The 22,492-nt window shown below is 63.9% G+C and overlaps 2 protein-coding genes across 3 annotated transcripts; one reads left to right on the forward strand and one right to left on the reverse strand.

Moving 5' to 3' along the window:
- Positions 1 to 4,550: 4,550 nt before the first annotated feature.
- Positions 4,551 to 14,034, reverse strand: NFE2L1 (NFE2 like bZIP transcription factor 1). Of its 2 annotated transcripts, XM_075722699.1 has the most exons (6): positions 13,464 to 14,034; positions 12,531 to 13,042; positions 8,102 to 8,317; positions 7,410 to 7,499; positions 6,865 to 7,026; positions 4,551 to 6,557 (listed from the first exon to the last, which is right to left on the reverse strand). In XM_075722699.1, the coding sequence occupies exons 2-6, from the start codon at positions 13,038 to 13,040 to the stop codon at positions 5,226 to 5,228; spliced, it is 2,310 nt and encodes a 769-aa protein (XP_075578814.1). In that variant the 5' UTR covers positions 13,041 to 13,042; positions 13,464 to 14,034; the 3' UTR covers positions 4,551 to 5,225. The 2 variants fall into 2 exon arrangements, with proteins under 2 accessions (XP_075578814.1, XP_075578815.1); XM_075722700.1 differs by lacking the exon at positions 8,102 to 8,317.
- A 4,703-nt stretch (positions 14,035 to 18,737) lies between these two features.
- COPZ2 (coat protein complex I subunit zeta 2) lies at positions 18,738 to 20,597 on the forward strand. Its single transcript, XM_075723008.1, has 8 exons — positions 18,738 to 18,778; positions 18,886 to 19,030; positions 19,247 to 19,328; positions 19,489 to 19,580; positions 19,657 to 19,712; positions 19,963 to 20,039; positions 20,365 to 20,417; positions 20,502 to 20,597. The coding sequence occupies exons 1-8, from the start codon at positions 18,738 to 18,740 to the stop codon at positions 20,595 to 20,597; spliced, it is 642 nt and encodes a 213-aa protein (XP_075579123.1).
- Positions 20,598 to 22,492: the final 1,895 nt, after the last annotated feature.

Consider the following 22,492-nt stretch of genomic DNA (forward strand, 5'->3'; position numbering starts at 1 on the left):
ATGGCAGAGTGGGCTGAAGCGTTCCGGGAGGAGGATTGTGGTCCTGGCTCAGAGGTTTCCAGCATTTGCAGGGTGCAGGATAGAGCAGGGAGAGGCAGGGAGGTTTTGGGAGGTGTTCAGGGCTGAACAGGGTCTCCACCAGCCCCTCGCTGGTACTCAGGGCTGCAAAACTACGCAGCCAGTTGAAATCCAGGTTATTCGCAACAGCGCAGCCTATACCCAGCGGGACGGTGAAATGTCTGCCCTGCCCCAGCAGCCAGCAGAAGCAGCAATTAAAGCTGTATTAATCACTAGAGATGGAAGGGGTAACGTCCACTTAATTGAACGTAAAGAAGGCTGCGGTTCCCCGGGGAGGCTCTGGGGCGATCGATCGCAGCAGGTAGCTGGAAGATGCGTGTTGCTCCATTCCGGGGGTGGGACTGCGGCCGCGCCGGGTACGTGGGGCTCCTGCCTGAGCTGCGGGCAGGGCGGGCAGGCACCAGGTCCCTGGGTACCGGCTGTCTCTGCCCGTGGCACTCTGTAAGCGGGGTGGGTCACCTCTCGAGAAACTGAGGCGCAGGAAAACAGTTGCACGACCCTCGTAATGTGCTCAGAGATCTGTGGGCGATGGTGGGGTGGTTTTCCCCGGGCTCACTGCTGCCCTGGGCTGCCAGAAGCAGGGCAGGGAAGGGCAGAGGCAGCTCCTCCGTCCCCCCGCGTCGCAGCAGAGGCCGGCAGAAACCAGGGTCTGTCCCGGGCAGCGAGCGCATCGGTGTGAGGCTGCCTGACTGCTGCGCTGAGGGCTCGGGCGGCAGCCGGACACTGGTGAAAAGGGCCGGCGAGCTGCGGCTCTCGCCGAGAGCAGAGGCACGAGAGGTGGCTAAGCGCTTCCTGCTTCGGAAAATGAAAGGTCTGTGCTTCACCTGGTTAGGGGCTGGGAAGCAGCCTGCGCCTCCGGCAGCGCAGCGTGGGGGTGAGGAGCTGGTTAAGCTCCCGTCTCACCTGCCCGTCCTCGCTACCCGCGAGAGGCCGGTGCCCAGCTGCCCTGCACGGGATCTGTCGGGCAGGGAGCCAGAGGGGAATGGATTTCATCTGGCTTGGGCTCAGCTTGGGCTTGCTGCTCTGAAGCCGTACCGGAGGCTGGGGAACGGCGCTTTGCTCGCCTCTAGCCTCCCGACCCAGAGACGGGGGTTTGCTCGTGTGTTTGTGCACGAGCGAGGGCACATGTGAGCGTCGAGTGGAGACATGGAAGTAAAAGGTCCTGTTCTGCGGGGGAGAGGCAGCAAAGGGAGACGGGAAAATGGGGTAGAGCGGAGCATCCTTCCCTCCTGCGTCCATGCGCTTGCTGACCTCTTCTCCAGTCGGGGAGGGGGCTGTGACCCCACGGGGAGGGCTGTAACCTTCTCCGGGGCGGGGGAAATCCTTGCAGGTTGTTTTTGCAAGCCTGTGTTACGTTGTAAAACAGCCCCTGAAGGAATATCTGAAATAAATACCCTAGAGCCCAGGAAGAGAGATGGGATGCACCTCAGAGCGTGTATTTTAATGCTTCGTGTTCCCCTTGGCTGAGCTGTTGCCGTACGTAGAGCTGGCCTGGGCTCAAGTCCGGCAGCAGGAGGAGATGAACTCTTCCAGGCCCATAAGGAGAGGTTTAATCCCCAGGAAAATTATATTTGCCCCATGGGAACCCCGGTGGAAGAGTGTCGGGGAGCAGAGCGGGGCCGGCAGCACGCTTTCGCCTTGCTTTTCTGGCTGTGTCTGGCCAAGGGAGGTGTCCGAGGCTGCTGGGCACAAGGGTTCGGTGCTCCCAAAGCGGTGTCTCAGGCAGGCGTCCCGGCTTTTAGGGATGGGCTCTGTTGAGTTAATACTTGATGTAGGGGTGCGGGAGCTGCTATGTAATAATGATGCCAGATGAGAAAAGACAGCGCCTACAAGCAGCAATGCCAATAAGGCGGTGGGCATTAAAGCCTTAGGGAGAGGCATCTGAAACTAAAAAAAACTCAGAGATGCGAGGGTGCTGAGCCACAGGGCAGGCATCTCAAAATACTTCCTTTACGTGCAGCGGTTCAGCACCAGCCCAGTCTCTTGCTGGTGCAGCAGGAGTTCCCGGGGCGGCTTTCCATCCCCTGCACATGGCATCTTCTGCAGGGCCTGGGCTCCTGCCTGGCCCAAGGAGGAGGGTTTTTTTTTGGCAGCAGCCTGGCTTCGGAGCAGCCTGTCCCCCTCCCCATGCTGCTGTCTGCCCAGCCGGGCTGCCTGCGCCAGCAGCTCTGCCTGCACTCCGGCAGCACGCAATCCCTCGCACAAAAGAGCAGCAAAGTCAGGGCCTGCCCTTGAGCCCAGCTGGATGCGACCCGAGCTCTGCCGAGCCCTGCCTGGGCAACGGGGCTGCAAACGGGGCCGGAGCCAGCACCGGCAGCTGCCCACAGCCAAACCTTCCCACCGCCACCAGCCCAAGCAGGCAGCGCAGTGGGGACAGCCACGGTGCAGGGAAAAGCTGAGCCCAGGGCGGGGGTCAGCAATGCGTCTCGAAACGCTTATCCCTCCAGTTATCCCTGCAGGCACGCAGGCGAAGGGCTTGCTCTCGCCGGGCCTGCCCGGGCCTCGTCCCGCAGGGAGGGGGACGGGGCAGGAGCCAGCCTGCAGATCCTGATATAAATACACTCGTGATCGAATAAACTTTGGCTCCGTAACCAACGCTACAGCCGAAACCTGTGGGGAAGGTGGAGCTTGTGTAACAGCAACAGCAGCGCTGGCTGGAGCCGCGAGAGGGAAGGGAGGTTTCGAGCCGCGCCGATGCCATTTGCTCGCCCAGCAGGAAAGCAGGACACCGCGCTCCAGGAGCGGGATGAGGCTGGGCCAAGGCCGCTGGGCCACGTGCTGCGCCCAGCCCCAGCCCTTGAACTGCAGCAGCAGCTTTGGTGGCTTTGGCCGAGGGACCCATGACTTGCTCCACACAGCTGCAAATTTAACCAGAAACACATTTTTCCTCAGCTTGCTTTAAGAAGATATTGCTGTGGAGTAAGGGGAAGGGAGAAAAAAAAAAAAAAAAAGGCAAGCAGCTGAGCTGGAGCTGATGCTTTCCCACAAAGGCTGAGCCTTTCATTTTCCTCCCCTCCGAGGCTGTTACCTGCAGGCCTGGATGGCAGCGACTCCCGCCCCAGCCCAGCGCTAGAGGCAAACCCGACCCGCTCCAAGCACAGCACAAAAACCAGCCAGGAGCCACTGTGGGTGAGAAAGACATGCAAGAGGAGGCCCTTTCGTTACCCTGACAGGCTTCATATTTTACAAAAACAATAATAATTAAAAAAAAAAAAAGCATGAAACAAATGCTCATACAGTGAATAAGCCGTTTTATTTTTGTCCTGTGCTCACACAATCTCTCTTCTTTCCCTGACAGGTCACAGATCATTTAAAATAAAGTTTCTAAGAGGAAAATAATTTAAAACATACGTGCAGGGCTCCCTTCCAACCTCCCCACACCCATCTCCACCACTTGTGCTTCGTCTCACGCGTAAGTAAAGCCGTTGAATCTCAGGAGTCCGGGATGGGAGAGCCCGCCGGGGTCTCAGCGAGCCCGTCTCGCGCCAGTCGGGGCCACAGCAACCGCGCCGAACGCCCCGCGACGCGCTCCGAGATCCAACTACTTTCCCCATAGCCTGGAAAAGGTGCCCGTGGGCAGACATCTTCCCTCGCAGCAGTGCCGTGGGCCGCTCCAGGCCTCCCTCCTGCACAACCGGGTTTCCTTCCCTTGAGTTACCACCCCGAGTCTTCCCGCTGACACGCCGTCCTCACCCCGTATCACATGCACAGGACTGGCTAGGAAAAGCCTTTTTTTTTGTGTGGTTTTTTTTTTTGTTTTTTTAAGCTTTTTCAGTTGCTGGTAAAGTCAGTACACTCCCAGCTGTGCTATATTGTAAATACAGCTTCTAGGATCGTCTCCGTGGTGGAGACCGACAGTGATCAAGGCACTACCCCCACCCCCCTCCTGAAAAACAAAGGAAGTCAGACCAACACCTAGGGACAGAAGAGAATCCTATAATGTGATCACACGGTTACACTGAATCTTTATGGCAAAGAGAACATTTAGCAGCTTTGAACGTTTGGGCTTCTCCCTTTTACTCAACACAAGCACTCTAGACCCTATAGGGGAAAAAACACGGCTGAAGCCCTAAAAAAAAAAAAAAAAAAAATCAAAGCGTGGTTAAGAAACAGGAATCCTAACAGCTGTCTAATTTCTATAAGTGACAAGCCCACGTCCTGGGGTGGGAACCCTCCGCTCCCCTTGTGCTGTACGCCGGCCGGGGACCAGCCACCCTCCCCGCGCAGTTCCCCAGCCAGGCAGTGGGCGAAGACAGCGTTTGCATGCAGGCTGCTGCGTGTGCCGTCCCGGCTACCTCCCAGCACAGCGCTGGCTCGGTGGCAGTGACGTGCTCCAAGGGTGGCGGCGGGGGGGAAACGCGTATCGTGCTGGTTCTGTTAACCCTCCTCCAGATCCGCACCCGCCCCCCCCACCCGCTCCCAAAACCCCCAAATCCTAAAGCTCTACGTGCCCCCCCACCCCGAGGCGTCACAGCTCCTCCACACGCACGGTAACGGTTCTCCCAGAGCCCCCCCGCTCTGCGCTTCCTCAGACTGGAAAGGGTTAATGGAAGTCACACCACTTGTGTTTCCATGTGTGCACTGGTCTGATTTAGGAAGGGATGTTGGTTAATCTGGAATTAAGTCAGATTGAATCACACACACCGATGTCAAAACTGGTTCAGGAAAAGGGGAAAAAAAAAAAAAACAAAAAAGAAAAGGAAAAAAAAGAAACCAGCTACCTGAAATCACAGAACTTTGGAAGTTCAGAAAAATGTCTCTCCTATAACTCGTTTTAAGTTCATTTGCTTAAATCTCTTTTCTTATTTAAAGCCAGTTCCTAACAGTAGTTTTTCCGCCTCTGCCAATCTCACCACCAGTGATGCCAGCTCGTTTCCTGCACTCAAAGGATTCCAGGTGTGGAAGGCGCCAGGCTCGCCAGTGCCGGGTCCGCTCCTCCCCGTCCCTCCCCGCAGGGAGCCCTCAAAACTCAGCCTGCAGGTCCCGCAGTCTCTCCCGTACACTGACCGGCAGCAGTCACGTTTTTTTTTTTTTGAGAAGATATATTGGATAAGAAGGCATGAAAGTTCCTCTAAGTACTTCCAGACTCAGCCCTTCTCCAGTTCTCACTTGAGCGAGTGTCCCACTCCTCCCGCATCGCCGTCCCTTCACTTCCTCCGGTCCTTCTGTTTCCGCTCCTGCCGCCGGGCCTGCTGGTCAGCCACGGCGCGAGGTATCAAAATGACGCTGCCGTCGCTGGCGTACTGCAGGGCGTACTGGCTGGGGGAGTAGGGCTGGCCGTTCTCGTCCCGCAGCCGGCCGAACACTTCCTGGTAGAGGTTCTGCACCTTTTGTTTCATCTGGCGGATGGATTTGAGGAATTCCACCTTCTCCCTGAGCAGTTTGGACTTGTCTCGTTGCAAGTCCTCGACGTCCCGTTCCAAGTTGAGGATGGTGTCCAGTTTCCTCTTGCGGCAGTTCTGGGCAGCCATCTTGTTCTTGCCTCGCCTCCTGATGTCCCGGATCAGGCTCAGCTGCGCCTCGCTGAGCTGGTACTTGGAGAGGAGCTCGTTGAACTCCTCCACGGGCAGGTTGATGATCTTGTCATTGGTGAAGGGGATCTTCATGGCTCTGGCTCGATGCTCGTCCCTGCTCATCTGCTTATCCAGGAACTCGGACGGCTTCTCCTTGCTGCTCTTCTTCCCGGCGCTGGGCAGTTTGGGCTCCTCAGGATCCAGGGCCCCCGGCGCCATGTTATAGGTGTGGTTGTGGCCAACGTGCTCCAGGTAAGGCAAGTAGTGGAGCTGCGACGGGTCCTGGTAGCTCATGCGGCAGAACTTGCTGTACTCTGGCTGGTATCCAACCGCCCCTTCCGCTTCTTCAAAGTCCACGTTTTCAGAGTCTGAGCTGTAGCCAACAGCTCCTTCCTCAGAAAACGAGGAGGAGGAAGAGGATGAGGAGGAAGAGGACGACGAGGAGGAGGAGGAGGCTTCTGAGCTGCTCAGAGAAGCAGGACTGTGGCCGGAATCCAGAGAAAGACCCGAATCGGAGTCAAACTCCTCTTCCAGCTGCGAGGCCTGCACCGGGTTGAAACCTTCTTCAATCGCCAAGTCCATCAAGCTGATCTCGTCAAGCATGGCTTCGTCTAGAAGACCGCCCAGCGGGTCCGGCAGCTCGGGGCCAGCCGTCTCGTTGACTGTGCTGTTCAGCTGCGGAGGGAAGAAGATGCCGCTCAAGTTGGTGGAGCCGAAGGTGGTGTTGAGGCCGGTGGAGTTGTCCGGCGCCAGCTGGAGCAGGGCCGAGCTGCCAGCCATGGAGGGGCTTTCGATTTCTGAGCTGAAGAGGGGGAAGTCCTGTGAGCAGCTACCCAGAGAGGCCTGATGCAGGCTGACATTCTGATTGATGGGAGTGTTCGGAGCGAGGCTGTAGTTAGAAGTCAGCAGGTCTCCGCTCGTGCCGTTGTACAGGGTTTCTGCGGTTGTGTTGTTCACTTCCATAGCCTGGAAGAGATGCGGAACAGCTTGGTAAATGAGCCGCGCTCCAGCCCTGCCTTTCCTCAGTGCCCTTCCCTCCCGGCCAAAAAGAGACAGGACAATGTTTCTGGATCCCGCGGAAGGAGCTCTCCGCCAGCTGCAGGAGGGTCTTAACGGGCGGCACAGCGGCACCGCGCAGGCGAAAACCAAAGCAGCTGCGACCGACCCCAAACCACGATCGTCTGGGGCGCTCGGGTCCGCCATCGAACTTCAATTCAACGGGAGAGCAACACGCGGGGGCAAACGCTTTCCCACAGCCCCGCCTCGAGCTCACCTGCATTTCCATGATAGACATGAGGTCCTGCCACTGCTGCTCCAGATCGAAAGGCGACTCGGTCTCTGTGAGGAGAGGAGACAGCAGGCTGGTCTGGATGCCCGCGGACCTGCTCTCGCCGGGCACGGCTTCGCTCAGGGTGGAGACATCCGCAGCTGGAAACTAACCACGTGAGGCAGAGTCAGTCCCCGGCTGATCAGCCGCGGCCAGGGAGCCAGCCATCCCGAATGCCCTTCCACCTCCAGGCGGGCAATCGCTTCTCCTTTGTTCAAAGCAAACTGGTTGCAGTTATTCCTCCACAGTTCGCTATGAACCAATTAGAAGCAAAGCCAGAAGTCTTTAATTAATTGTGACCACCGCCCCCCTGCTAGTTTCGCAGGCACGATGCCTGGAGCCTCCTTAAGCAGGCTAACCCAATTTACTGCCGGTTCCGCGGTCTGGGCTAGGGGTACAAGAGGCACCGAAACCCCGGCGAGCGAGCGAAGGAGAACCGCCGCCGCCTCCGGATCTGCCGAGGGGCAGAAGCCGTCGCCCCATCCGCTCACCTCCGAATTCTCCCCGAAAGGGAAGGTGGCCTCCAGCAGCCTAAGGCACTCCTCCAGGGACAGGGCTGTCTGATCCTCCGCACCAGGCACCTGATGTAAAACACAAGGAATCATAGCCCCAGGATTAGGGAGGTGGTGATGAGAAACGAGCTCCTTACAGCAGGGCTTTATTACAGCGCATCCAAAAAGAGCCAGAGGCCCCACCCAGTGCTTCACAGACTCCATCCTCCTGCTCCGGAGAGCGTCAGAGCGGCCCCCGAGCGTAGCGGGGAAAGGGAATGTGCTGCCTCCGCGCCCGGCGAGCCTCACCTACTGCCAGCGCAAGGACTCGGGCTAAGGCTGGAGGGGACTCTGCGCCTACCCGCGCCTCCGCCAGACAACCGAAAAGCACAGCGAGAACCAGCCGCCCTCGTCCTAGCGTCCTGCCGACGGTGACACGGCCATTACCCTGCCCGCCTCGCTGCGGCTCCCCAGCCCGGCAGGCAGCCTGCGCTTCCCCAGCATCAAATCCTTTCATCCAGCCGGGCAAACCCCCGTCCTGTGGCTCAGCGGATCCCCGGTGAAAGTCACGCGCAGCACCGCTCGCCCCGGCAGACCCCTCGCCTCCCCTCCGCCTCGGCAGGTGCGCGGACCCCCGGCACGCTGCATCGCCACGGGCGCAGACCCCAGCCCGGCCGGCCCAGGGCTGTTACCTGCGCAGGGAAACTCTCCCCGGTTTCTCCATCAACTAGTAGGTTTCTATCCAAGATCTCACTCCCTCCGCTCCTCCAGCTGTCCCCGCGCTCCCTCCCATCGCTCAGCTCTTTGTCCACTTCGCTCTCTTTCTGACGGTGGCTGTAGTCAAAAATCTCTCGCCCAGCGCCGAGATCAATATCCTGTCTCCACAGGATGTCAATCAAATCGATGTCCTGAAAGACAGACCAGATTTCCTTCAGCCCTGGGCAGGGTCCCCACCCACCGGCCCCTCCCGAGGGACCCCCACCCCACCCCGGCCTGACCCGCAGCCCACCCGCCGGGCACCCCGCTCCTCCGCCCGCCTTCCCTCGCCGGCCCGGGGCGGTTCTGCCTCCCGGGATCCCCGAGAGCGGCTCTGCGGGCTCTGCATGGCGGGTGAGGCCGGCCCTGCCCTCCCCGCCGCCCATGGCCGCCCGCCCGCCACCGGGAGAGGCGGCTGGGGCCGCCCGGGCCCTCGTCGCGGCGGTGGCTGCGCCGTGGCCGCCTTGCATCAGCCCGTGGTGCCATCCCGGCCATTTGCATAAGGGGTGGGGTGCGCCGGCAGGAAAATCCCCGCATTTCCACCCACCTGATGCAACTTGAGCCGCCGCCGCCGCCACCGGGCTGCCCGCAGCCCCCCCCCCCGCCCTCCCCAGGCACCCCCGCCGCCCTCCCCCGGCCGCCGAGCCTGCCCTGCGCCCCGGCCCCGCCCCGCAGCCCCCGCCTTGCCTCCCCCGGGTTCCCCCGCACCCTGCCCCGCCGCTGGGCCGGCAGCATCCCCGCAGCACAGGGGAGCGCCCGCCCTCCCGTCCCCGCAGCGGCCCCGGTACCTTTCTCATGTCCCCAGCTGCCGCCCGGGCCGCGGCGCACGCCGATCATGGTCCCCGGGGGAGGGGGAGGCGGCGGGGCGGGCTGGCCGGGGCGCGGCGCCGCGCACGCATCGCCGGCCGGGGCGGCTGGGGGAGCCGCGCTCCGCTCCGCCCCACCGGCCACAGGTGCCCGCGGCCCCGCTGCTGCGGCGGCAGGAGCCGCGCCACCTCCCCCCCCTCCTCCTCCTGCTCCTCCCCGCTCGGCTGGGCCGGGCTCGCCTGGGCTCGGCTCCCGCCCGCCCTGCCCGGGCCGGGCTGCGGCGCGCCCCGCCCGCCCCGCCCGCCCCGGTACCGTGGCTGCGGCGGCCGCCAAGCCCCGCCCCCGCCCCGCCGGGCTGCGGCGCCGCCGGGCCACGCCCCCCGTCCGCCAATGGCTCCTCAAGCCCCGCCCGGCGGCCGCCTCCTCCGCCAATCCGCGCCACCGGGGGCAGCCGCTTCGACCAATCACCGCCGACGGGGGCCGTCGCCTCAACCAATGGGAGGCGGCGGAGCGGCCGCGCGGCGCCCACCGGGCCGCTCCCCCGCCCTGGCGCAGCGCGGCCGCCACCGCCCCCCCGCCCCCCCCCCCCCGGGCCCGGCCTCGCCCTGCACCGCGGCCCGGGCTCCCGGAGCCCCGCTGCGCTCCCCCGGGCAGCGAGCGAGGAAGAAAAGCGCAGGCGGCGGTGACCTTGGCTCCCTTCCCTCGGGGGAGACCCGGGCCCGGAGGGGGCGATCCCCCCCGCCCCAACCCCGGTGGGGGCAAAGCCCCCGCTTGCTCCTCGCCCCTCCCAACGGGCGCGGCCCGCCCCGGGAGCGGGCGGTCAGCAGGGCCCTGGAGAGGCAGGGCCGAGGGGCAGGAGATTCCGCCCGCCCAGCCCCGTGCGCCCCGGGGGGGGTTTGGCAGCCGGGGCTGAGCACCCGCAGCTCATCACATGGCTGGCGGCCGCGTATTTTTATCCTCCTGTTGTGGAAACGGCACAGGGCAGCGGTGCCTCCCGCCTTCCCCACCCCCAATGCTGCAGAGGAAAGCGCTCGGGATTAAACCTAGCTCTGCCTTCAAGCTAACGAGGTGCAGGCACCCCCCCCCCCCCCGCCCCGAGATTAAAAAAACCCAAGAATAATAAGAAAAAAAATTGAATTCCCCATTTTGGATGATCCCCGAGCTGTCCGCTGCAGCCCCCGCCCGAGCTGCAAAGCCCGAGAGCCCCGCACCGCTCCCAAGGGTGAGCTCCAGCTCCTAAAATTATTAATAACCGGCCGTATTCCCCGAGCAAGGTCGCACCCGGCCCACGCCGACCCGCGGGGAGTCGCGGTCTTTTAAGCGGTAGGGAAAGCGATGGAAAAATTTAAACCCCTAAAGCCCTCTGCGTAGCATCATCGTCCGCCTAAGGAGCGCGGGGTGGTGGCGGGGGGAAGGATGGGGCCCTGCAGGTGCCTTCCAGAGGCAGCATCTGCTGGGAGCTGCAGAGCTCACGCGATATTCCCGTCGGAAAGGCTGGGCGGCTGCTCAGCATTTACCAGGGAGTCAAGGTTTCAGACAAAGACACCAAAAAAAAAAATTAAAAAAAAAAAACAAAAAAAAACATGCCAAAAAAAAAAACCAAAACCAGCACCCCACTGGGGTAATGCTTTGAAATAAGACTCGGCGCTCCGAAGCGTCACACCGGCAGCAAGCACGGTCTTGCTGGCCCCGGGGGAAGAGAGGGCGGCGTGACGGCGTGACAGCGTGACGTGGGTGTGCGAGGCGGGCTCGGCGGACGGGATTTCCTGGCGCTGGGTGCCCGGGCGCTGTGCCCCCGGCAGCGCAGCACACCTTGCAGGTGCAGTAACGCCCTCCCCTCCTGCGCGAGCCAGGGGAAAAATAATAAATAAAAAAAAAAAGATGGAAAAATAGAGACCCGAGGAGGAGCGGGGATGCCTGAACAACCTGGGATCGGGGAAGGTGCAGGCGCAGATCTCCCCACCCTTCCCCTAAAGGAGCGACGGGAGCGGAACTGCAGCGCAAGGAGCGTGCTTCCCACCCGGCATCGCCCAGACCGGCCGGGAATTTCACTCCCGGCAAGTCCAGCCCGAGCTGGCCGGCTTTGCGGCTGCACCCTGCACACGGGTGGCTCGCAGCAACGGCATCTAACGCGGGACTGTGTTTTAAGACAGAAATAAACAGGCCTCTGGAAAACAGCAGCGTTATCAGCCTCTTGCCGCTCAAAGCTGCAGCATTTCTCCCTAAAATCTGATCCTGGTTTCCCTGTACTGCACTCGAAAGGCTGCCCAGACCCAACGCCCTCAGCCAAGAACACGAGACTTGGGGAAAGGCAGCGAAGTATTCCACAGGCTGCGCGTGACCTTGTACGAGGCGTTTCATTAAATTCTTCCCTGTTCCCAAGCCAGGGAATTACCTCTCGCAATTATCAGGGAAGAAGCCGAACATGTGAACGTTCACCTTGGGTTCTGCGACCCTCCGACCGAAGCTCCTCCCGTCGACGCCTCTCCAAGGCTGCCGGTCGCAAACCCGGAGCGGGGTTTTCACCCTCAGTCCCGCAGCCCAAACGCCTCCGGAGCCAGGAGATCCCCGCGGACAGGCGCGAGCTGCCCGCAGGTACAGCCGAGGCACCATCCATGCTTCCTACGGCAGCATCCCACCGCTCATCCGTCAATACCAGACCCGAAACAATCGTCACCTTTGTTTCTCCGGCGTGCACGCGTTCACACCGCTTTCCTCACTCGATTCCCTGCCTGCTGCTGCGCCGAAGCCACATGACAAAAGCCCCAGGCATCCGCGACAGCTGCCTGCAAAGCTGCCCACCCCTCGCTGCAGGGGACAGGGGTGGCAGCAGTTGAATTCAGCTCTCCCCATGCCCAGGCGCCTCGGCAGCTCGTCCGAGACACGATTTACGAGACGCGAGAACGACGCTGGAAGGACCCAGCGCCGCAAATCAGCGCTAACATCCCCCACGCCACGGCCAGGGAGACGCTGAACATGCCGTGACAAAGAGAGCGGTGCCAAAAAGGAAAAAGAGCAGCAGCTCCCAGGGACCAGCATTGCATCACAGCCTCCGAAAGGTTGTGCTCAGACAGAAAAAAAAAAATAAACCGCTTTCCAGTTCACCTCTCCCCACCCGTCTGTGATGAAAACCAAGCAATAAACATCGCCACTGGATGAACTCCAGAGCCAAGTAACCCAACCACCCGCTTGACACCCGGGATGAGGCTGTTACCCAATGCCCCTGTTTATTTCCCAGCCTCATTTTTCTCGGTTTCACAACACAAAGCTACGCGCACAGATTGAAATGCTGACCCCAACCCTTTCCCTCGCCTTTCACTATTACTTTCAGACCAAGAATAAAACAAACAAAAAGGAAAAACCACCTCACGCATACACCTGGAGCCCTCTAACCGAACCGTAATTTAGCATTACGCCATTCCAAGTGGGGACCCACTTTCACCAAGCGCTAAACACACACAACGTACAGAGTACCGCTCACTCGGATGGACACCAGAGGCCAAGAGCCCCCCAGGGCTCCCTTTCCCCCCGCCACAGGCAAAAGAAGGTCCTGCCTACCTCTTTGGTCAGGTCTCCGTTCACCGGGGCAGCCACCGCTCCCAAATCTTCCAGTTCTTCCCCAAAGCCCTGCTCCGCTCCGCTCTCCCTCACCCCGTTGTCAGGGCTGCTGCCATCCTGCAGGCCGCTGCCGTTCTCTAGGGCGATGCCGGCGCTGGGCTGGCTACCGGAGACGGAGCCTTCGGGGTCTCTGTGCACCAGCCAGGCGTTGACTTCGGTGGTGGGCACCTGAAACCTGTCCAGGGCCCTCACCTGGTTGAGCAGCCTGCGAGCGGTGAAGTAATAGTCCAGGTCTACACTTTTTGGGTGGATGCCATATCCATCCAAGGTGTTACGCAGGTTGTGAAACTGGGTCTGGGTGTAAGCGGAGCTCTGGCCAAGAATGATCTCCCGGAGAGGGGGGAGCTGCGAGTTCAGGTAGGTGTCCACGTCCACGCGAACGCCGATCAAGCTGAGCAGAATGGTGAACTGGATGAGGCCTTCGGTGAAGTATTTCTTCAGAGAAAGCATTTCTGGCAGAGGAGAAAAGAAAACAGGTGGAGGGTTTGGGAATTGGGAGAAAAAAAAAAAAAAAAACACAAAACACCAGCGTCAGATGAATTCTCCACACAACAGGTTGGTTGGGTTTGTCTTTCCTCTGCCCCACTTTCAAACAAACAAAATAAAGCAATGACTTTGGAGTTCAGGTTCTCGCTAAACAACAGGATAAAAGTTTAAAGAACATTCAAGACTTTAGGTTCAGGACGACTTTGTTTTTCTTCTCAGATTCTGGAACTCGCTGGTCGGCCAGCGGAGTGTAATTAAAGATTTAAATCTTGAGAAGCAACAAACCCTCCCCAGAAGACAGCCTCCACCCTCTCCTGTCCTCTGCTCTTCTGAAGAACCGTTTCAGAACACGGACCGTGCAGCTACATAAAAATCCATGCGACTTACTGTCCAAAAACTCCACATACAGCGACTTCCTCTCGCCCCCCCGGTTCCCCGCGCTCCAGGACGGGGTCTGCTCCCTCCGACAGCCGGCTGCTCTTTCCTCCCCTCTTCTGGCCTGCGAAGCTTCCTGAAGAAGCCTTTTATGAGTCAAAGGTCCCGATCATGGGAAGGTCCAAATCCTCCTCCGCTTCTGGCTGCAATTTCATCAGCAGCTGAAACATAACCAGAGAGCGAACGCGATAACGCGCCGCCGAGGCACCACCCTAAACATTGCACATGGACCCACTACACCGGGCAACGGCGGCTTCCCCGCGCGCGGGCCCCCGAAAAGCCGAGCGAATGTCACTCGAGAAGCTGATTTTCCTGACACAAGACGGGCACAGAGACACACGCCGCGGAGGTTACCTTTGGTGACAATATTGTCCATACTTCCCCTCCCTGAGCTATTCTTAGGCTGGTGCGTCAACTTCCCCTCTCTCTGAAGGAATCCAGCTCCGACTCCCTTTCTCTCCTTAGCCCAGTTTCCAGCGGCTCTACAAAAACCCGGCAGGGGCTTTCCACGGGCAGCAAAACATCCCTGGCCAGCGCCCGCCCGAGGACTCCCGGGCTCGCCCCTCCCGCCGCGGCCCCGGCCCCGGCCCGACCTTCCCGGGCCCCCCGCCCGGCGGGGCGGCTCCCAGTGCCCAGGAGGAGCCGCCAGGCCCCGGCTCTGCCCGCGCTCCCCTCCCGGGGGGTCCCGGCACTGCCGAGCGAGGGGCGCCGGGGCCATGTGCCGCCCCCCCCACTCCCCTTTACCCCGCCGCGGGCCCTTTAAGACTCCCCCCGCGCCTCGTGACCCGCCCCCCCGCGCGGCCTCGCCGTCCCCTCAGCGCCGCCCGCCCCGCGCCCCTCGGCCCGGCCCGCTCCCCCCGCACCGCCAACGCGGCCGCGGCCCCGGCCCCTCCGCGCCGCCGCCCGCCGCTACCCGCTCGCCGCCGCCGCCGCTCGCTCCCGGCCCCGCCGCCGCCGGCCCCGCTCCCGCTCCCCGCCCTGGCCAACCACCTCCCCCTCCCGCCTCGCGCGGCGCCGCCGCCAATCGGCGCCCGGGAAGGGGAGGCGGGATGAAGCGGCGGCCCAATGGAAGGCGGCGGTGAGGTGTTGCCCCCACCCCCGCCGCCGCCTGGATAGGCAGGCTGAACGGCCAATCGCCGCGCGGACAGTGCCGCTGGCCCCCGTGTTTGGCCCGGCGGCCGCGCGCTGGGCCAATCGGAGAGGAGGAGCGAGCCAACGCGACCCGCCCCCTGCAGCGCCTGAGTGACAAGGCCTCCGCCCAACGGAACGCGAGGCCTCCGCCGAGCGACAGCGGCAGCTGCCAATGAGACGACGCGCAGGAGCCTGCCGCCAGTCTGGGCGCTTGACTGGCAGCGGAGCGCACCAATCCCTGAGACGCAGGGACACCGCCCCTTCGCCCCTCTGCTGTTGCCATGGCACCGGGCGCCCCAGGCCCGCAGCGCAGGGCGAGGCCTGGGGCCGCCATGGCGGAGCCTCCATGGTGGTCTCCATCGCCCCGACACCGCCCCAGGGGTCCCCCATGTCCCCAGGGACCCCCAATCCCGACACCTCCTGGCACTGGGGGTAGAGGGGGCTGTCAGCCTCCTCCAGGCCCACACCGCAGCGGGGCCTGCAGCGGGGAGACGGCTCCTCGGCCTCGCTCGCCACCCCAGAGCAGCCCGGGGGCCTCCCCTGCGCTGCCGCAGGCCCTCGGGCTGCTAACGCTGTCTGAACGCGACCCTGCCCCACGCTTGCCCGAGGCCCTCGCACGTCCCTGGCCCCGCGCAGGCGTGAGGCGGCTGCTGGAGCCACTTGCAGACGGAAGGACGGAGTCAAAGTCGAACCTGGAGCTTCACCTCAGGCCCTGCAGTGAGTCAGTGGCAGGGCTGGGAGCGAAGCCAGGGCATCGCCTGCTAACACCATGCCTTACTTTCTTCATTGCTCCAGCCCTTCGCTAATTAAAAGTCTTTCATTTCATGCTCCAGCAGCTGCCCAGTCGGCCTACCCCTGCTCATTACACCCAGGCCTGTTTCCGGGTTGAGAAAAGCGAGCTCTCCTGGTTGGCTTCTCCTCGCCCGTGGTGGTGGGAGCCGCTGGAGGTGCAAATGGCTGTCAGAGAGAGGTGACCCCCAGCCCCGACCTGGGCTGGCTGAGAGCCATGGGGAGGGGGAGAGCCCGGGGGGGAGCACCGTGCCCCTGGGGTGCTGGTGCTTGGAGCGGGATGGGGCTCCCCACCACACAGACACAGCTGCTGCCTTTTTGCTGCTCACAGCCACCTGCAGCTCACGTGCCGCGGACCGTCCGTGTGTCTGGCCATCACTCGTCAGCCTAAAACAGTTGCACTGTCCAGGGGTCGTCCCACGAGCACCGCTGCTCATCACGGAGTAGCCCACCAACCAGTTTGAGTTGGACCGAGCAACCGAGGTCTCGACGTTCAATGCCTTTTGAGAGAGTTAACAGCCCAGCAGAGGCGCAACTCATCACCGGGCGCCCGAGGACCCACGCCAGCACCATCAGCGCACGCAGCCGGTGGCTCAGAAGCCACTCGACAAAAAGTGCCGGGATCTCCTGTTGGAGCTGCAGGAGCGGAGGAGGAAAGCTTCTGTGAACGGCCACAGGAGTGGGGCTGGCATCAGGCCCCCGTCCCGTCCTCATCTCTCCAGGGCGATCGCCCACTGGATCAGCAACGGGAACTCTGTAACCTATTTAAATAAATAAGCGTGGAGCGGAGCCGGTGTTAAAAGGGTCGCCTCTGAGCAGGTTCGTTACACCTTCCGCCATCGATCGGCGCGGGCTTCCTGCCCAAATCAATGCCAGCGCCCGCGGGGCGAGGGGCGGCCGCTGCCAGGCCTGGCAGCAGAGGCGGGCAGGTAGGAGGTGAGGGCAGCCGGGCAGCACCACCCCTGCCTGCTATTCCTGCAACGCTGCAGCTGCCCGCAGCGGCCGCAGCTGCCAAAACCAGACACCCTTTTCCCTGCCCCAGAAACTTGCCGGGACAAACAGGATGCCAGAGACAATAGTTCATCCAAAAAAAAAAAAAAAAAAAAAAAAAAGTGGAAAATGAGCGTGGGCTCCAACGCCTCGCAGTGGGGTGAGGTTTCCCAGCCGGGGGTGTCTCCCCAGGGCAGCAGCAGAGTCCCCCCTTTTTTTAGGGCAAGGACCAAGCTTGCTGGCCCAGCTGAGAGAGGGGGGACAGGCTGCACATCCCCCCAAACCCAGAGGGCCCAACCCTGCGAGCAGGGATGCTGCAGGGCATCCAGGGAGACGGGCACGGCAGGGAAAGGGACGGGAGCAGCCGGGGGAAGGTGGTGAGGAGCCTGGAAGCACCCGTATCCGAGCGATTTTGGGTCATGGGCTCGTTCTGCCCCAGCTGCTCCATCTCACTAATCTCCTTTTGGAAAACAAGCCGCGAAACACCCACGAAAGCCGGGGTGCGGCCACGGCCCACGTCGTGCCGCAACCGGCAATTTGCTGAGGCAACGCCAGCGGCCCTGGCGGGCACAGCCCCATTGCCAGAGCGGTTCCCCCTCCATACCGAGAGCCGCCGCTCGGCGTGTGGCACGCCAGCTGGGAAATTTTGGGGGTGCTGCCGACCCCGACGGCCACCGAGGGTTTGCAGGGGGGCTGCCTTGGCTCGCAAGCGTTCTTCAGGCACCGGCTCCCCGTCCCTGCACCCCACGGGGCAAAAAAAAAAAGGGTGTATGGGAGCATCCTAAAAACCCCCGGCTGCGTCTCCCCAGGGCTGCGGTCAGCAACCCGAGCCGGGCTGCCCCTCGCGGGGTTATTTTTAGTGTCCCCCCCGCCACGGGGCTATTTGGAGGGCTGGCAGGCGTCCCCGCCGAAAGCCTTTCGGTGCCTCGTGCTGGCAAGGGGGGCACGGAGCCCCTTCCCCAGTGCTCCCACGGGAAAACTGCCCCCCCACACACACACCCACACCCCCCCGGGTTGGTTTTGGCCGTGGCCGGTGGGGCCGGTTAGGGACAGCCCCGGGTGGGACGTGGTGGGGAGCTGCTCCGGGCGCCGAGGCCCAGAGGTTAAAGCCACCCGGGGCAATTTGGGCGCAAGCGGGATGGGAGCGGGGGCACGGAGCGGGGGGCTGTGCCCCACGGCCGGGATCAGCCCTGATGGCACCCAGGGGGGTACGGACCCCCCCAGGACAGCCCACGGCCCACGCCCGGGATGAGCTGGCACCCACCGGCGGGACCCCGTGCTGCCAGGACCCCCCCCGCCTCCCCCCGGTCACCGGGGAGGGGGGTGAGCCCAAATTAAAGGCAGCAGAGGTTGGGTGAGGGGTGACCCCCCCCTTCCCTGCTGCTGAGCCTCGCCCCCCCCAGGGGCTTCCCCAAAACCCCCAATTCGGGGTGCGGGGAGGGTCCCAGCCTCCACCCCACCGCTCCCCCCCCAGGGGAGCAGGACCCCCGCCCGGGGGACCCCCGGTTCCCCCCCGGGGCCGGGCGGGGGGAGGAGGCGGGGGGGGGCCAGGCTGGGGGCGGAGCGGGCACGGCAGCGGGGGGGCCCGGAGCCATGGAGCCCGCGGGGCCGGTACCGCCGGGACCGGGACCGGGACCGGGACGGGGATGGGACCGGGACGGGGCCCCGCAGCCCCCCCGGAGACTTCGTGCGGCCGCGGCGGGACGGGGGGAGCGGGGAGAAACGGGGAGGGGGGGGGGAATGGGGAAAAAACGGGAGGAAAAACATGAGGGGAAAAACACGGGGGGAAAAAACCGGGGAAAACCCACGGGAAAGACACGGGGGGAAAACGGGAGGGGGGGGATGGGGGTAAATGAGGGGGCCGGGGGGCAAGGGGGGGGGGGGCTGGTGGTGGGAGGAGGGGGACGGGGGGGACAGGGAGAGGGGGACCGGGGGGAGAGGGGAGAAATGGGAAAAGGGGGGGAATGGGGGAATGGAATTGGGGGGAATGGGGAGAAACGGGGGGGCAGGGAGCAGAGTGACAGCAGGGGCGGGATGGGGAAGCAAAGGGGGGGTCCCCAAAGTCCCAAACCAGGGGGACCCCAAGGGAGAGGATCCGGGGGAGCAAAGGGAGGGTCCCCAAAATGCAGAACGGGGGGGATGCCAAGGGAGAGGATCCGGGGGAGCAAAGGGGGGGGGTCTCCAAAATGCAGAACGGGGGGGATGTCAAGGGAGAGGATCCGGGGGAGCAAAGGGGGGGGGGGTCCCCAAAATGCAGAACGGGGGGGACACCAAGGGAGAGGATCCGGGGGAGTAAAGGGGGGGGGGGTCCCCAAAATGCAGAACGGGGGGGACGCCAAGGGAGAGGATCCAGGGGAGTAAAGGGAAGGGTCCCCAAAATCCAGAACTGGAGGGACCCCAAGGGAGAGGATTCATGGGAGCAAAGGAGGGGGTCCCCAAAATGCAGAGCCAGGGGGACCCCCAGGGAGAGGATCAGGGTGGGCTGTGGGGGTGGGCCCACCGCAGGGCTGAGCCCCCCCGGCCGCCGCCGCTCTCCGCAGGAGCCCTCGCTGTACACGGTGAAGGCCCTGCTCATCCTCGACAGCCTCGGGCAGCGCCTCCTGGCCAAGGTGAGCCCGGCCCCCCCGCCTCAGTTTCCCCAGGAGACGCTGCCCCGGCCCCCAGCACCCCCCGCTACCCTGGCCCACGCATCTCCCCCCGCCGGGCTGCGGGGTCCTGGGGGGGGACCTGGCAGCGACCTTGGGGGTCCCGGTGGGGCCTTGGGGGTCCCGGCGCACGCCCCAGCCCCATGCAGGATCTGTGCTGACCCCCGCCCGTCCCCGCAGTACTACGACGGCACCTTCCCCACGGCCAAGGAGCAGGCGGCCTTCGAGAGGAGCATCTTCAGCAAGACCCGCCGGGCGGGCGGTGAGCACGGGGGTCCCGCTCGGGAGCTTTTGCAGTTGCAGGGAGGGGGACACGGTTGCAAAAGGTTTAATGCTGGGGCAGGGGGGACACACCGGACTCGGAGCACCCTGTTGCGGTCCCGGGGGACACCAACGCCAACCTGCATCCCCGCGCCGCGCAGGTGAGATCGCCTGCCTGGAAGGACTCACCATCGTCTACAGGAGCAGCGTCGACCTCTTCTTCTACGTGGTGGGGGGCTGCCAGGAGAACGAGGTAGGTTTGGGGAGCGGGGGGGGTGCAGCCCCGGGGACCCCCCCCCAGCCCCACTGACCCCTGCGTTCTCCCGCAGCTGATGCTGTCGGCCGTGCTCGCCTGCCTCCTCGATGCCCTCGGCCACCTCCTGCGGTCAGTCCCGGGGCCAGCCAGCCCCAAACCCCCGTGCCGCGGGTGGGGAAACTGAGGCAGGGTACGGGGCAGCCGCTCACCCCGGGTGACACCGTGAGCTGGCGCAAAACCCCTGTCCCCTAACGCCCTGGGTGGGACGGGGCCAGCGCGGCTTTGGGATGGCAGGGGTCTGGGTCCCGGCACCTCGCACGGGACCCCAGGCTGTGACCGGGAGTGGGTGCAGCGACGTCTCCCCCCCGCTCACCCACAGGAAGGAGGTGGAGAAGCGCTGGCTGCTGGACAACATGGAGGGGACGTTCCTGGTGGTGGACGAGATTGTGGACGGGGGGGTGAGCTCCTGCTGGGGGGGGACGGAGGGGGAGAAGCAGCCCACGGCACTGGGAGTTGCAGGGACAGGGGGGTGGCATCGTCCCCCCGGCTGCTGGGAAGGGGTTGTCCCCGTCTCAGGGTGCCGAGGGGGAGCTGGGCACCCCGGCTCGCCAGCATTGCCGCAGCTCTTCCTCGAGCCTTCGTCGGGGCAGCCCAGAGCTTTGCACAGGGAGGGGAAACTGAGGCACGGGGCGGCGATGCCTGGCGGGGCGCAGCCAGGATCGGGAGGGAGCCGTGCCAGGGGGATCCCGCTGGGCCGGTGCCAGCCCCGTGCTGCTCCGCAGGGTGATCCTGGAGAGTGACCCCCAGCAAGTGATCCAGCGGCTGAGCCTGCGGGTGAGTGCGGCCATCCCACACCACGGCCTTCCTCCATCCTCCTCTGCCTCTCCCCACCCTCCTCAACCTCTCTCCCCCCTCCAGGCCCCGGAGCCAGCGGCATACGGCTTCGTCCTCTTTGACTACCTGACAGGCGGCTCGGAGCGGAGGGATGCAGGGAACGCCGGTGGCCAAGAATAGGCCGCGCCGAGGAGGTGCAAACCCTCCCCTGTGCCAGGGGTCCGGCCGGGATGGGCAGGGATTGGGGTCGGGGTCCCAGGTGAGCGCTTCGTTAGCCGCGCTAACGAGGGGGTGCGTTGCCCAGCTTTACCCCCCCGGGACACACCCTGGGTCCCACTCCCGTTGTCACCCCAGCACGGGGTCCCATGCACCCCTAACTGCTCAACGTGAGGTGTCTGTGTCGTGTCCCCCCCCGGCCAAGGGAACACAGGCGTCCGGCTGGGAAGGGCACCCCAAAGTCAGCCTGACCCCATCCCCATCCCGGGGGGTCTCATGCCAGGTCCCGCAGCCCACCCAGGAGCACATCAAAGCCATCCCCGCTGACATGACGGCTCTGGGGTCTCCCCTCGCAGGGGCTGGCTGCAAAGGTGGGACCCCAGGAGAGAGGACAGACGGACCTTCCCTCGCATCCCCCTGCTCCGACGCCAGCCCAAACCCCGCGCCCCAGCCTGGATCCCCCGGACGGCTCCTCCCCGGCTGCGCCGCCTCCAGAAGCCCCTTGCCAGGTCCCGCATCTGCCCCTGGCATTAATAATATCGAGGGAAAAGGGAAAAACTAAGCGTTAATGAAGGAGAACTGATTTGCCGTTCCCGCTCGCTCCCAGCCGGAACCAGCCACAAATAAATTTTTCCTCTATGGTTTGGTGTCCTCTTTCTGTCCGCTGTGCCGGGGCCGTGGGTCTCCATGGGCGCGTTGCCCATCGAGGCTGAGCTCTGGGGGCTCTTTCGCTCTTCAGTGCGTTTCCCTAGGAGGCAAAGGCGACATTTACGGGTTTTTCTGTTAAATCCCACTCTCTGCGGGTTCATAATTTCAAGCCACCGCAGATCAATGGGGTCCGGCACAGGGTGGCCGGTGGGAGGCTGCGTCGCCCCGCAGTTGCGGTGTGGGTCTGGGCAAAGAGGAGAGGAGCCCCCTCCTGCCTCGCTGGCCAAGCCCAGGGCGGGGATGGGTGCATGCAGGTGGGCGCCCAAACGCTGCCCACCCGTGGGTGCCCACGCATGGGGCAGCCGCGGTGCTTGCACCCACGGGTGGGTACGGTCTGCTCTGCCATGGTCCTTCTGCACCAGCCTAGGGACCACCACCTTGGGATCGCCCTCTTCCTGGGAACCCCCCAGCCTGGGGACCCTCCGCATCCTGGGGACCCCCACCCTTGGGACCCCCCCACGGGCCCCTTCGCCGCCGCCTCTTGCCCGACGCTCCCTAACGCCGCGGCCGCAGCGCGGCTCTTGCTCGCCGCTCCCTGGCGGGGGCCCGGGCTCCTTTGCATAACCCCGCCCCCTGCCGCCCACGCCCCTTACATGGCGCGTGGCCCCGCCCCCTGTGCGCATTAGCCCCGCCCCTCCGCTGATGCCCCGCCTCTACCCGGGCCGCCCATTCGCGATCCTGCAGCGCCACCTGCCGGCGGCCATGGGGCAACGCGCGGGACCCCCTCGCCCGGAACGCCCCGGACCGGGACCCCCCCTCGCCCGGGCCCCCCTGAACCGCCCCCCCCCCCCCCCAGTCCAGGACCCCCTGGACTCTTCCCCCTAAACCCTCCCCATCACAGCGCCCCCCCCCCCCCGCCTTGGGATCTCCCCAATCTTAGGGATCCTCCCCCGGGGGGTCCCCCCGATCCTCGCAACCCCCCCATCACAGGGACTCCTCTCCCTCGGGACCCTCCCCCCACCCTAGGGACGGCCCTGCTGTGGGACCCCCCCCCCCCCCCCCCCAAACCTTGTGACCCCACCCAGGTTTCCCCACCAGCCTGGGTTCCCCCCCGAGACCGCCCAACCCAGGACACCCCCCCCCCCCCCACCCCCAATGCGCCCCTTTCCCCACACCCCACCCGGCTGCCCCCCCCTCCAACCCCCCCCCCC

Source organism: Pelecanus crispus, chromosome 18 (genome assembly GCF_030463565.1).
Source record: "Pelecanus crispus isolate bPelCri1 chromosome 18, bPelCri1.pri, whole genome shotgun sequence".
In the NCBI taxonomy this organism is placed as follows: domain Eukaryota; kingdom Metazoa; phylum Chordata; class Aves; order Pelecaniformes; family Pelecanidae; genus Pelecanus; species Pelecanus crispus.